Source organism: Emys orbicularis, chromosome 1 (assembly GCF_028017835.1).
Source record: "Emys orbicularis isolate rEmyOrb1 chromosome 1, rEmyOrb1.hap1, whole genome shotgun sequence".
Classification (NCBI taxonomy): Eukaryota; Metazoa; Chordata; order Testudines; family Emydidae; genus Emys; species Emys orbicularis.
Genome location: NC_088683.1, coordinates 227,903,699 through 227,918,999, shown reverse-complemented (window position 1 = coordinate 227,918,999; position 15,301 = coordinate 227,903,699). Strand labels below are relative to the sequence as shown.

The 15,301-nt window shown below is 39.5% G+C and overlaps 1 protein-coding gene across 1 annotated transcript in view; it reads right to left on the bottom strand.

The window, feature by feature from the left end:
• ADGRG2 (adhesion G protein-coupled receptor G2) overlaps positions 1-15,301 on the bottom strand; it is a 97,584-nt gene that overhangs the window by 60,966 nt on the left and 21,317 nt on the right. The window contains exons 2-3 of the mRNA XM_065406888.1: positions 13,637-13,755; positions 10,651-11,253 (exon numbers count right to left, since the gene is read on the bottom strand). Coding sequence (XP_065262960.1) covers positions 10,651-11,253; positions 13,637-13,754 — 721 coding nt within the window. The 5' untranslated portion in view covers position 13,755. The remainder of the gene's footprint in view (positions 1-10,650; positions 11,254-13,636; positions 13,756-15,301) is intronic.

Below are 15,301 nucleotides of genomic sequence, written 5' to 3'. Positions count from 1 at the left end.
ATTGCCGCAGGCAGGAGGCGAGGGGAGGAGGGGGAAGGTGCTGATCTGCGGGGTCTGCCAGCAGGCGGGAGGTGCTGTTGGGAGGAGGGTGGGTGTAGGGAGGCTGCCAGTTGTGGAGAAAGCAGGCAGCCAAACAACGTAATAGTGGAGCATTGCACAACTTTAAATGAGCATGTTCCCTAACTGATCGGCAACGTAACAACAAAACAACGTTAACCGGGATGACTTTAAGTGAGGAGTTACTGTACTTAGCTAAATAGGTAATATTGACATACTAAAGGATTTTGTCCTGTCTTATTTTGCTTCCTATTCATTTTAATTGAAGAATCTGAAGTCATCTTCATAGCTTTAACCTTCCAAGTTTGACTTTCCAAGTCATAATTTTCTTCTAGCTCCACACTAAATTGAAAATTTTCAAATTTCCACTGCAATAGTCTGTATCCAAAAAGAGAACTACACAAAATTTCTGATTTTGAATAGAGCTTGAATAGAACAGCTTATAATACAACACAGGACTACTTCAGCCACATCACTGTATCCTCTGTTCATGTCATATTTTATAAACTAGGCTGGGGCAGTATTTGGATGGAATTTTTCCAAGGTACACTTTGGCAACTGAACAGGGAACACAGTCTTCTGTGACTCATATTTGGCCAATGCCACAGAATGGTGTTAGTGAGTTCTGTGTTGTGTAATACTGAAATCTAGCTGATCAAGACTGTACATTATTTAGATATATATATTCTAATGCCTGAAGGGACCAATCTCCCACATAGCATAGACTGTAGAACTTCCCTGAAACAATTTTTGGTTCAGTTAGAGCATATCTTTTAGAAAAAACATCTAATCTTGATTTAAAGTTGACAGTGATGGTGAATCCATTATGACCTTGGGGAAGCTAATTACCCTCACTGTTAAAAATGTACGACTTATTTCCAGTCTGAATTTGTCTAGCCTCAACTTCAAGCCATTTGTTATACTTTTCTGTGCTAGACTGGAGAGCCCAAATATTTGTTCCCCATGTAGATACTTATAGTCTGTAACCAAGACACCCTTAACCATCTCTTTGTTAAGCTAAATTGATTGAGCTCATCACTGTAAGGCTTGTTTTCCAGTCCTTCAATCATTCTCATGGCAGTTCTCTGAACCCTCTCCAACTTATCAACATCTATCTTGAATTGTGTACACCAGAATTGAACACAGTATTTCAGCAGTGGTTACAACAGTGCCAATTACAGAGGTAGTCTAACCTCCCTACTCCTACTCGAGATTCCCCTGTTTATGCACCCAAAGATTGTGTTATACTTTTTGGCCACAGTGTTGCACTGAGATCTCATGTCCTGCTGATTATCCACCATGAACCCCAAGTTTTTTCAGATCACTGCTTCCCAGGATAGAGTCCCCCCATCCTGAAAGGATGGCCTACATTCATTGTTCTTAGATGTATACATTTACATTTGGCCATATTAAAATGCATGTTTGCTTGCACCCAGCTTACCAAGAGATGCAGATTGCTCTACATCACTGACCTGTCCTCTTTATTATTTTCCACTCCCACAATTTTGCGTCATCTGCAAACTTTAACAGTGATGAGTTTATGTTGAGATATCAGGTCAGGAGCAGATTAGGGTTTTGAGGGGGCCCTGGGCCAGAGCAAATGGGGGGCCCCTCCTCACCTCTTCTGCCTGTAGTCCCTCCCCCATCCCCTGGTGCTCCTGCCAGGGAGTGGGGTCAGGGCACAGGGGCTTGCCGGGCGGGTAGGCGGAGTAGGGCAAGGCCCTGCGTCCCAAACCCGCTACCCGGCTGGAGCGCCAGGCAGGCAGAGCAAGGCAAACTCCCGCGCCCCGATGCTGCTCCCTGGCTGAAGCGTTGGGTGGGCAGAGCAGAGCAAGCCCCCGCGCCCCAACCCTGCTTCCCAGCAGGAGCGCCGGGTGGGCAGAGCAGGTCAGGGCGTGGGGGGGGGCATTTTTCTGGAGGCCCCCAATTGGCCGGGGCCCCTGGGCACGGGCTCCATTGGCCCAGTGGCTAATCCACCACTGTATCAGGTGATTGAGAAAAGATGTTAAATAGGGTAGGGCCAAGAACCAATTCCTGAAGGCAGATCCCTACTGTTAGAAGGTCATTTACACTCTCAGGTATATTATGTTAGAAACACAAATATAGATTGGTCTTAGAAAATTAGATCTGATCAAAAAAATTTGTGGTGAAAATCTTTCCACTGAAAAATATATTTTAATCAAAATTGAATTATTTTTGTGGAGAAATGTCAATTCCAACAAAATAATTCTATCTTCCAGCAAGAACTGTCAAAATGAAAATTTTTATTTCAAATAGAAATAAATCGTCATTTTGTTTTTTTGGCTTTGTGTTTGTATTTAGTGTTATACTATGACACTACCACTGAGTGGAAATTCCTGCCATGACTGAATCCCAGAAGCTTTGCTCATGAACTCAACTGAACAGCTCTAACACAGAAAGACCAATGCAGATACTATTCTAAATGGTTAAAATAGTCACTCCAGCCATATATAGATATAAAACAGGTACACTTAACATCATATTAAATGCTCAGATTCATATTTAATCCAATTTTTCTGGTAAAAAGGCAAAGTGCTGCTAACAATGAATAAACTACCACAATTCCTGTCAAAGTAAAACATCCTGTCACACAAGGTAACAATAATGGTGAGGAGTAAAAACCTAACCCTGAAATTCTTCCACACACATACATTCCCATTTACTTTCCATGTAGATTGGATCCTTAGGCGCATATGATATTTTCAGAGCAGTTTTAGTTTTACATCTAGGGCTCATAGTGAGTCCCAGGGTCTATGGTGACTTAAAGGTGGCATTATGGAAGAAAAGATAGGCTACCTGTTGTGATGCTGTATGATTGAATATGACAATTTATATTATTGATATTGTCACTGTTATACAATTGCAACAACTCTTGTACAAAGTATGGCATGTAAGGTGTCAATGGAAAAGTTATGATTTGCTAAGTATGATTATCCTGTTTATATGCAGGTATTATTTTTGTATCTGAAGTTATGAATTTTGGCTATGTACTGGCATTGTACATATGTGTTGTATTGCTGGGGAACACCCACCAAGGAAGATTTACATTAAGGCCAGACAGCTATGTATTGATGTCCCATCAAGGACACTTAGCTCTCACAATGGGCCATAGAAGAAACTCATTCCCTCCAGATAGCTCTTCCTGTGAATGCCTTGGCAAGAATATGGACAATGGCTACCCCCTGTGAGTCAACAAGCCAGATAAGGACATGCAATATGCTCGTGTGACCCTGGACTCCATCTTAGGCCAGTAACTTTACACAAACAGAGACAGTAAATTTCCAGGCACATGGCAAAGGATATAAAAGGTCCCACAGATATCTCCATTTTGCCTCTTTCCTGTCCTGATTCTCTGGACTGTGGAATTACAACTAAAAGGAGCATTTTGAACTATGGACTGAGGACCTTCCAATCTTTTGGAAGTTACCGGAGAGATTTCACAAGCCAGCAGCCTATTACATCACTGCTACAAACCTTATATAAAGAGTTGGCAATTATTTGTATGTATATGATCTTTTAACTATTATGAACTCTCTTCTTCTTTTCTTTTATATTTAGATCTTGAGTTTTAGTTACAAAAGAACTGGCATCAATATGATCATTGGGTAAAATCTAGGTTATATATTGACCTGGCAGTGTGGCTGATCTCTTTGGATTAGAAGAACCCTATGTTTGATGAAATTTTCCATAACTACTCATCACAGAGTTCAGTGTCTGTATGGTGAGACAAGGGCCGGAATGCCTAAGGAGACTCCATTTTTTACTTCCTGTTCACAAGTGTGGTGATATATAAGTTTACTTTTGTTACTGGCTTGGTATAATCTAATGATAGAATAACCACAAGTTTGGGGTGAGTCTGCCCCTATTTCTCAGCAGTTTGTCCTGAATTGGACATCCTCAGCTGTGACCTACTGAGGCACGGTGACACTTGTCACTGACTGTTGGGGAAAAATGGATGGGAGACAACCGCAAAGGTGCTTGTTCATCAGGGGCCCATTTCTCTTTGTGACAATTAGCAGTGAAAATGGCCAGCTAATTCAGACACCCTTGAGAGTTGTACCAGGCAAACATGGAAAAAGTAGGCATAATATCTTTGCCCTTGCTCTGACATTACATGGCCTTTCAAGATTTCACTGTAAATGCAGGGACTTATCATTTAAACAAACCCCATTTGAGTGCACCTCTGATATAGCCTCGGGGCTGTGGTGAAGCTGATTACCTCATTTTTTCTGGCAGGCTGATTTTCAAAGAGCACTTTGATATCACAAAAGAGGGAGGACAATGAAAAGCAGGAAGAGAAAGAGAAAGGTCAAATTTAAGCTCTTCTAATGGATACAAAGCACAAGCTATGTGAGTCAGCAAACAGGGACACTAAAGTCACAGAATTTTCCCCATGTTTAGTCATCTGGTTGAAACACAAAGGTTTCCATAGGTTTTTAAATTTCTAAATTCAAGAAAAAATAGTAATAGGAATGATAAACTAACTTCTTTTTTTAGTCCCAATCTGGAAAAGGCTCTCTGTCTTGCTTGTTTCATGCCCCTTACATCTCCTCCAGTGTACGGTAATGAATGTAGCAATAAGTCCCAAAGCAATTATTTCCACCCACCTTCTAAAGCACAGTTGAAATCCTCACTTGGGACTCCCCTTCACAAGCTGGGCAGTGGCTGTGACTACACAGTAGCTGCATTCCAAACTTCTGCCCAAGGGCTGGAGTCTCAGACTCCACTCCCACCTCTCACGTATTTGGGGATAATGTCAGAAGAATAAGGGGGTCTCAGAGCCTGGGTTCCAGTCCGAGCCTGAATGTCTACACTGAAATTTTATAGCCATGAGCCAAGTCAACTGACAGGTCTTTTATTGCAGTGTAGCTGTACCTTTTAGGGGTTCCACAGACCCAAGATACTGTTCTGGTTGACAGCTCCAGATTGAACTGTGTGTCAGGCTGAAGCTGTTCTCTCCCTTGGGCAATCAAGGGCAGAGAAGGTTTGTATAGACCACTCACCACCTCCAAGTTACCCCGCCACTAATAGACCCTTTGTCCCCACAAACCTACTCCCCTGACCCCTGCAGTAGCTCTAGAGTGATTACTACAATCATAGTGCTGAAGTAAAGAAGAGGGAGAGGGCTGCACAGAGAAGAGGACACCAGGATACAGTCTTGAGGACTGGACAGAAAAGTCTAGAGGAAGCAAGGTGCCTAAATTGTGTTCATGTAAAAGAATGCAATTAAAATCAACAATTTTTAGGCTCCTAGTGGTAGTGAAAAATAACATATTTTTATGACACTGGTTCTATGAGTGAGCCAGAGACTGTAAAGCCATACTTACTTTCCTCCTTCTGGTTTAAAAAGTATGTATTTACTTTTTTTTAGATTTATAAAAGCCATCCCATGCTCTCTGTGGTCCTTACATAAATAAAAATATACACTACAATAACAATTCTAATATTTACAATTAGTACAAGCATGTTACTGTTTAATATGTAACCTAATGGTTTAATGTTTAAACAGTACATTTCTTCTGATTGTTAAATCATTATTAGAGGTGACCTGTAAATACGCCTTAAAAAAAACTAACTGTAGAGTTGTGCTAAATGTCCCATATAGGAAAACTAATATAGGCTTTCCACATGTATGTAATTTTAAACTCACTATTTCCCCCCTCTTTATATTCAGTGAAGTCACAGATAGCTTTATAACAATTTGTGCCTTCCCCTGCATGCACTATAGTTGTGACATCACTAGTCTAGTCCATGTTAGAGCATCTCACCAAACAGAAGCCTATCTGGGACACTGAGCAGATACCACTTCCGTTACAGATTTATTTAAAGTACCCAAATGGGATTATTAAAGGATGGATCTGAGTTTTCAATCTGTGGCACTGCTTCTTTATCAGGCACATGTCACGCTAGTTGTCACTTTTCAGAAATAAGAAAGCTACTAGCAGAGGCCTGAAAAATGTAAACTGAAAAGTACTGGCACATACTTTATGGCCTTGATTCTCCATTGCCTGGCACCTTGTGTAGTTATTGACACCTGTGCAAAGTGTATATGTTGTACCATTTTGATTGTCTGCAATAAACTGATGATCCAGGAGTCTGTGTGATTTAATCAAAGGCAAGAGTCACATTTATACCCCAGACTTAAAAGTAGTTTGTTGCAAAGCAATAGTAGACCAGCGGAAGGAAGTAGCTCCTGACATCCTGGTCATGATCTTGGAGGCTATGGAAATTCCCTTGAACCCTAATCCTGCAGACATTTAAGCCTGGGGCTGAGCAGGACTTTCCCTGCAAATGCGGCTGTGGGCCATGCCAGGGTCCAAGCCCTGGAACTGAAAGCAGGGAGCCTGTCTCTCCAGTGCTCTCAATGCCCATGCTCCTGAGCCCAGGCGGCATGGAAGAGAAAACTGCCTCATTCGAATACAGAGGGGACAAGAGACAGACCAGAGGAAAGGATAGATTGGGACAAGAAGCTTGGGGATGGGAAAGACTGAGACAGGAGGCTAGTGGAGGAAGAGGGAAACTAGGACTGGGATTTGGGATGGGAGAGACTGGGATTGACTGGGCAGGAGACTGGGAATGAGAACCAGTGGGGCAGGGGGATGGAGAAGGGGGAATGACACCAATCTGATGGGAAACTGGGGTGCAATGGAATAACTGTGACTGGCTGGACAAAGAGAATGGGACAAGGGGTTGTGGGGGGGGGCACTGAGATTAGACAAGGAGCACGGAGTGGAAACTGGGAGCCATTGGGACTGGAGATATGGGACTGGAGAACATGGGCTGGGGGGCAACAACTAGATGCTAGAGGTGTTAGCTGAAGTGGCAGAGGACTGTGCAGTGGATCTAAAGGTTCCAAGTCTGCTGGCAAGTCATGTGGGTTGTCAATATGATGCCAAATGATGGAACAGCCCCTGTGAGTTGACAAGGTGGTATTATCTCAATTTTACAGATGGTGAACTGAGGCATAGAGAGAATAAGGTAAGAAATACCCACTAATTTTGGGAACCCAGTTTGAAGCCCCCAAGAAACGATTTTTGAACTGCCTTACCCATGAAACCATCCTTGCACTTCCTGTAATCCCCTGCCTTATTACAAAAAATTAGGCAGGGGTCCTATAGGCAACATCTTTCTTTATGACACAACTCTGATTCATCCCCAGAGCAGGTCCATCTTCTGCACTGAATGAAACAGGGGACCTGTATTAAAATGGTATGTGATCATATAATTAAAGACTGTATCATAAAGCATGCACATGGGGGGTGGGCATGTTAAGATTGCATTTCCTAACTTCTGAATGCTTGACTTTGCAACATTAATAATGTTCTTTTATCATAGTTTGTGTGTAGTTTTACAACTATATTACAATGGACAGCTAATGCACTATTCTTGTGTACATTTGCATAGATTTCAAGGGAGTGGTTATAATTTTGCAAATAACTGTTACAATGATGGGCTAAAAAGGGGTTTGGGGAGATCCTGGGAGCACCCTGTTAAAATTCTGCCACCAAAATGGAAAGTTAGGATGATTTTCTTGCCTCTGACAAAGGAAACCTCTCTGGATACTGCTAGACCTTCCCTGCCAGAAATGATTTAGTAACGGACCTCAAAAATACTTCTGAAAAACAAGTATTTTGTCTTTGAAATGTAGCAGTTGCACCAAATGGCAGATATTTTCTAAAAATATCCCAGGGAAGGAGACCTTCTATAAGGTCTTCACCTCCATTCCTCCCACCAATAGTAACCCTACACACATACCCCTCCAAATTACACAAGTTGAACACTGTGTTATATTTTCAATATTACTGGTCTAGTGGATAGGGCAGAAGCCACAGACATTATTTATCTTTAGTAAGGCTTTTGGCAGAGTTCCACATGACATTCTCATAAGCAAACTAGAGAAATGTGGTCTAGATTAAATTATGGTGAAGTGGGTGAACAACTGGTTGAAAAGACATACTCAAAGAGTAGTTATCAATGGTTCATTGTCATACTAGGAAGATGTATCTAGTGGGGTTCCACAGGGGTCTGTTCTGGTTTTGGTACTATTCGATATTTTCAATAATGACTTGGAAAATGGGGTGGAAAGTCTGCTTATAAAATTTACAGATACCAAGCTGGTAGGGGTTGCAAGCACTTTGGAAGCCAGGATTAGAATTCAAAATGACCTTGAAAAATTGGAGAATTGGTCTGAAATCAACAAGATGAAATTCAGTAAAGAGAAGTGCAAAGTACTACACTCAGGAACAAAAAATCAAATGTACAACTACAAAATGGGGAATAACTGGCTAGGCATAGTACTTTTGAAAAGGATCTGGGGGATATAATGGATCACAGATTGAATATGAGCCAACAGTGTAATGTTACATATTATTTGTCTAAGCAACCAAGTAGTTTTTCTTTTAAAAGGTACATTATGAAGATTAACAGATTCAAACGTCTCTTCACATAGACCTTTCTCAGCAGAATAGTTGAGGTTACAATCTTACTTCTAATATAACTTTATGATGACTATCATAACAGTTTTCACATGCCCATAGCTGTCTTTTTGGACTGAAGCTTTTTATGCTTGGCCTTCATCTCAAAAGGGAACTTTTGGAAAATTGGAAGAAAATCCAGCCAGCCACTTTTCAAATAAGGGAGAGTGAAACATACAGGTCTGTCTCATCTTACGCTGGGGTTACATTCCGCAGTCAGCGCCTAAAGCGAAAATCGCGTATAGTCAAAATTACATTGAGTGTAATGGCGGGCGGAATCACCTGCACTTCAGAAACAGTATTTAAATTGTTATTTTTCTCTCTTTTTTTTGTTTTTTGTTTTTTTGTTTTTGCCGACCGCATAAAGCTGAAATCGCACATGTTAAATGCGCCTAAGATGTGACAGACCTGTATACACTTTAGATTAGAGGGAAATTTAAGACTTATTTTGCTCATTAATAATTCAAAAATGGCTGAACCAAAAGTTTCCAAATCTGACATATTCTGAAATCTTTCAAGAGGAATGATATCTTTGCTAAATTATGGCTGCCTTCCTGGCCCAACAGGAAAAGGGATTGCTGCTCTCAAGCTGCTGATGAGACACGTGGCATGAGAAAGACTTCAAAAATGCCTTATTGAAACACATATAGCAACCATCACCAAAAATCTTCCCTTAAACTGTATAGCGAACTAGATTAGACATTTTTAGAATCATTACATCCCTCCCCCTCCCCCCCCCCCACACACTCTTCTCCAAACAACTTTTTTTCCTACTTGGTATTTTTAATATTAGAAACATCAGACTTTCATATCTTCCTCTTTTGCTGGAGGAAGTGGGTAGGATCTTGGAAGACATGAAGAGTGATAAGGTGGGTGAAGTAATAGCTTTGATTGGACCAACTTCTGTTGGTGAAAGAGATGACCTTTTGAGCTTACACAGAGCTCTGCTTCAGGTCTCAGAGTACCTTTCCCTGACCAGAAGAAGAGTTCTGTGTAAGCTTGAAAGCCTGTCTCTTTCACTAACAGAAGTTGGTCCAGTAAAAGATATGACCTCACCCACCTTGTCTCTCTAATATCCCGGGGCCCATATGGCTACAATAACACTGCAAACATGAAGAGTGACGTCACTTCTAGGCTATAACTTGCATCTCACTTACTTTCTCCCCTCCCATTAGCTAAAGCTGGAGAGGACACCAAGACTGATAAAATCTCAGACTAAATTAAGGTATGTATTTTATGTACAGAAAACGAAAAAGATAAAGTTTGAATAAGTAATATTAACTGTTCTACAATGTGCTTGCTGGGTTAATTCCTTCTTACTGATACATCGTGCAACTCTGCTGAAGTCAAATCCTCATACAACCTCAGGATCAAATGCAAGACTCACCTTTTGACATAGTTTCCCACCCATAACAGGGATGAGGAGAGAGGTAAAGAAAGATCATGCTACCTGATATATAATACATTTGTAATATGTTCAGATACTACAGTGATGAGCATAGTATAAAAACCTAGATAGACATCAGATAGACAGAACTGAGAAGAAAATATGGTGCATGGTAACTAGCAATTAAAAATACAGGCCAGATCCTCATGTGGTGTAACTTGTCAATATGGCTATAAGTCACACTAGCTGAGGATCTGACACACTTTGTGTGCAAAGCATGGACCTGTTAATGTTACTATTAGCATCCTATCCTTCATTTCCAGTCCTGCATGTGTTTAAATTCATAGAGTTAACATTAAATTAACATAGGCCTGAATCCTGAACTTTTCAGGCAGACCCTGCAGCCATTCAGAACCCCACTGAAGTCACTGGGATGCTGTGTGGGTATAAAGGTCTGCTAAAGTGAAGCTGTTTGCAGGACTGGGGACATAATTTTACATTTGACATTATACAAATTGGATAAATGGTAAGGCCTACAAACCTTGACATTGCCTTTTTAAATTTTTAACTGAAAACTAATAATTGGAGAATTTTATGGAGAAAAGAATTAATGACATTAAAACCACTATCAAAAATACAGAGGTTATGTATCTGTGGTCACACCAGCATTAGGCAAAAATATTGTTTTTAATTGTGACATATGGTACTTACCACATGGCAAAGTGTTGCTCTCTTCTAATGTGTGATTATAGACCCAATTTTTCTTTCTCCAGCCTATAATATTACCATCTGTGCAGCCAGATATTTTATCTGCTTCATTCCACATTCTGAACATGTACAGCTCACCAACCATACCCATTGCTGAAGATGTGGCTGATGATTGTGAACAGCCAAGTAAAATCTGCCCATCTGCAATAAGGTCTTCTTTTAACAGTTTTTGGCTTCTTTTTTTTGTTCCATTTATAAATAGTTTCATCTCCTTGTATTTACTTCTCCACTCTATGCACACTTGGTACCAAGTGTCCACATTAAGTTTCTCCTTTAAGTTTATTTGGGTGCCAAACATCCAAACTGTCAATTTGTCATGATCTCCTGTAAGTCCAAGTTCATAGCTATTTGCAGAAGTGGTGCTACCAGATCTTTTTATATTGTATACAAAAGCAGTCCAGGGATTACTAGAAGTCACTAGCTTAAGGTACACACAGACTGTGAATTCTTTCAGGGCAGGCACATGAATTCCTGGTGACAGAGACCAAGCATCTTCACATGCAGTCTTAAAAACAGCTCTGTATTGTCCTAGGAAACCATCCTGAGCTAAATAAAGAAAAGGTAACTTTTAAATACATTCTTTTATAATGACTTTTGCACAGAAATCCCTTACTGTGCTTTGATAATTTACCTTAATGAATAAGCAGAAAGGTAATTGAATTGTCCCTGTTAATAGTGATATCTGAGATTACCAGTTTTTCCCTATACTTAAAATCTGTGTAATAATAATGGTTGGCAAAAAAATGACTTTTCAATGGCTTCTACTGTAATAATACTGCATTTGACATCTTTCATGAGTGTGAAGCACTGGCTCTCAATATATTCATCATCTTTAACTGACACAGGAGCTTGGATTCTCAGTATTTTCCCAAACCAGGAATTAGCAATTAAATGTGCTGTACCAAGCACCAATAAAACTATTGGATACATGCAGATATTTTCAAAGGAAAATATTATTTTAAATGACTTACTAGTTAAGTGAAAAATTGTGTTACATATTAAATACATGTATACTCTTTGTGTTTCCGCACAGATAATCAAGTGCATAATAACTGGCATGTATAAGCAAATGCAAATATTCATTAGTAAGTAATTAGAAACAACAAACACAGGAGCAAATCCTGTAAATACTTAAGCACCTGAGTTATTTACATTAGTAAGGCTGCAATAGAACTGACTACTCTCATGAGTAAAGTTGATCAAGTGTTTATATGTTGCCAGGATCTGGCATATAAGTAGCAAGAGAAGTCATTAATTTACCTACAAGTGCTTGTCAATTGTTAACACATCTGACTTACAAGAGCCATTATAACTAATGAAGTCATAAAAATCTTTACTTCATTATATACCTTCCGCATCTTGTAATTTTTCTTCACTGGAGTTTAAAAAGGCATTCAAGGTACTTTTTAAAAATGGTTCATATACATTTTTCTTGAATGACTGGGAAGTTTGAAAATAAAATTTGTTTGCTTAAAGTTACTTTTGTCCCTCCTTTTTACCCCGAGATCTATTTGTATATCTGGGGATAAATTATGCCACCTGGTGAGGGTATTCTAGAAGTCAGAGACAGTGCAGGAAGTCCGTCTCAACCTTCTCTCCTAGTGTATACAGACAGGGAAAAGTCATAATTTGGCACCTTATATTAGGGATGAAATGAGGTAGGGAAGAACGGCTAGTGCTGCTGGCAGTGCTGGCAGCCAAAATGGAAACATTTCAGGGTGGTGTGAAGCTAGGGACATTGATCACCCCACTTACCAAGTTAGGTGCACTGGAGGGAGCGCTGGCTACAGCTGTTGTGTAGGTGTGGGAAGGGACACACCTCCACCTGCTCCTCCAAAGTTCTAGAAATATTATGTCTTTTATAAAGATAATGGTTCAAGGCACCTCTGCCTGAGTGCGTGAGTAAGAGCCATCTGGAGAACTTCAGTATGTTCAGAACTAATCCATCATATCATTGTACCAAATTCCACCCCCTGGTATAACCCACTATAGTCAATGGTGTCACACCATTTGCTGCATTTGCTAAATGTGTTTAAATTTCTAAAAACTCTGACTTCCTGGAGTGTAAATACATGACACAGGATAGGAGTCAGTTTCTAAAATTAAGCATAAGGTGTTATAAAATACATGATGTATGAAACATTTAACCTTTACCTCTAATATATATCACTTTTCATCCTTAAATGTCAAAATGTTTTACAAAGGAACACAAACATCATTATAAAAGGAAACTGAGGCACAGAGGCGTGAAATCACTAGTCCAAGGTCATACAGTCAGTTAGTGACAGAGCTAGGAATAAAACCCAAATCACTGGTCTCCCATGTCTATTGTACCACATACACAAAACAATGCTGCTTCCCTTATTTTTATTAGAAACAAAATAACTCTGTGAAGAATATCCATAAATTAGTTTATTATTATTACCAGAAATGGCATAAAATTGCCAAATTCTGATACATGATTTTTTTCCATACTTTGGACCTCACCTCCTTTCTCCGCGCTACACCCAATAGCTAAAGAGTGGCACAGAAGCTGTTACACCACCTCTATGGTATATTACTATTAAATAAGTTGTATTTTAATTTTCTCACCCATAGCTAATTAGAAATTACTTATACCTGATGTCCTTATTAACAATAAAGAAAGAATGTAGATGTAGGATATTCGAAAATGCTCAGATTTGACCTAACTGTTCCCATTGATGCTATGGGAATATTACCATAGATTTCTATGGGAGTGGAATTTGGCCAATCATGAGCATATGTGAAAAAAATCCCACCCATAAAATTAATAATGATTACATATTCTCTCTCTCTCTCTCACACACACACACACACACACACACACACACACACACACACACACACACACACACACACTCTCTCTCTCTCTATCAGTGTTGGATGAATAAGGATAAAAATATCTTACGTATGTCCGAGGTAGCCAGAAACACGTGAAGTAAAATGATAGCTAGAGAAATCTTGAATTTCAGTAAAAGCTCCTGGACTCTGCCAGCACAGCAGTGCTGCACTCCACAGGCAATCATTCTAGAACACACAAGGGGGGAAAAATCATATTCTATAACAATGATCAGCAAAAGGACAGGATTGTAGATATTACATTAGATGATACTTCCGAGACATGGATGTAAATCTTTTCAACTCTGCTATTTCTACCCAAATGGGGCTTACATTCTTCCTGTAGAGGGCTAGAATGTGGAATGACCCAGAAATTCTTGTTAAGCATCTCTTTTTCTGCTATAACCAAAAGTTAAGTTTATAGCTGTGCACTTATTGCAATTAGAACGGATTCTATTACAATTTAAAACAAACTTCAAAGCATTACTTTTAATACATGTAGTATATATCTGTAATATATATATATATATATATCAGATACTCTACAGACCTTAGGACTCTGTGACACACCAAAATTATATATAGATATATATAGATATATATCTTCAAAAATATACCATATTTCTGCACATACACCGCTACCTCGATATAACGCGACCCAATATAACACAAATTCGGATATAACGCAGTAAAGCAATGCTCCGGGGGGGGCAGGGCGGGGCTGTGCACTCCGGTGGATCAAAGCAAGTTCAATATAACGCGGTTTCACCTATAACACGATAAGATTTTTTGGCTCCCGAGGACAGCGTTATATCGAGGTAGAGGTGTACTATTTTAGGTTGTGATAGGATCCTTCCTATTTGCAGAAAGTGCACATTTGTAAACTTATCTTTAGTTTAGAGCTGAAAAATAGGCCATTGCAAGCATTCAAATTAATGAAAATATTTTATTAGTACAAAATGAATAGTTACTACAGATATACTATGGCAGACAAGTGCTGGTACCAGGAGATGGGAGCAGTGCAAAGCTATACCAGTCAATGAGAGCTGCTGAGTGCTCAGCACTTTTGAAAATCAAGAAAATCTATTTAGATATTTAAAACTTTAGGCATTTGTTTTTGAAATCTTGGCCAGTGACTTTGAAGGTACTTGCAAGAAGGTGCTGATATTTAAAGGTCTATCAGAATGTGTTAATAGGATTATGTTATCTGAGAGGAAAAGATCAAATGTATCCACCTTGAAAAGGGCCAACTGCACTGCAGAAGGGCTGGACCAAACAAAAGAAATGAGCAGGAAAAAAGTGGTTGGAAAAGCGTGGAAGCAATCTGTATGTATCACTCAAATGTATCAAATGTAAATACAGAAAATACACATTAGCCCAAAAGACTTTAATAAGAGCAATACAGCATGAACATCAACCAGGACTTCCAATAGCTATACGGTAACCAAGAAATCCCATAGTAGTTGGGAACAATGGGTTTAGGTAGATTTATTGGGATAATGAAACTAGTATATTATATGCATTTTGGAGATACAGTATGCGGCCTATAATTTGGAATATCATCACCTTCTGAAATAATTCTGAAGGAAGAAATGTACCAATATTTTTTATCAATTGGAAGAAGTTAAGTACTACATATCATGGGTAATGTTGTCATGTGTGCTACAGAAATTAAACATCTCAAAGAAAGGCCCTTTAGAGGAAAACTCAGTTGAGCAAAGGATAAGAGCCTAAA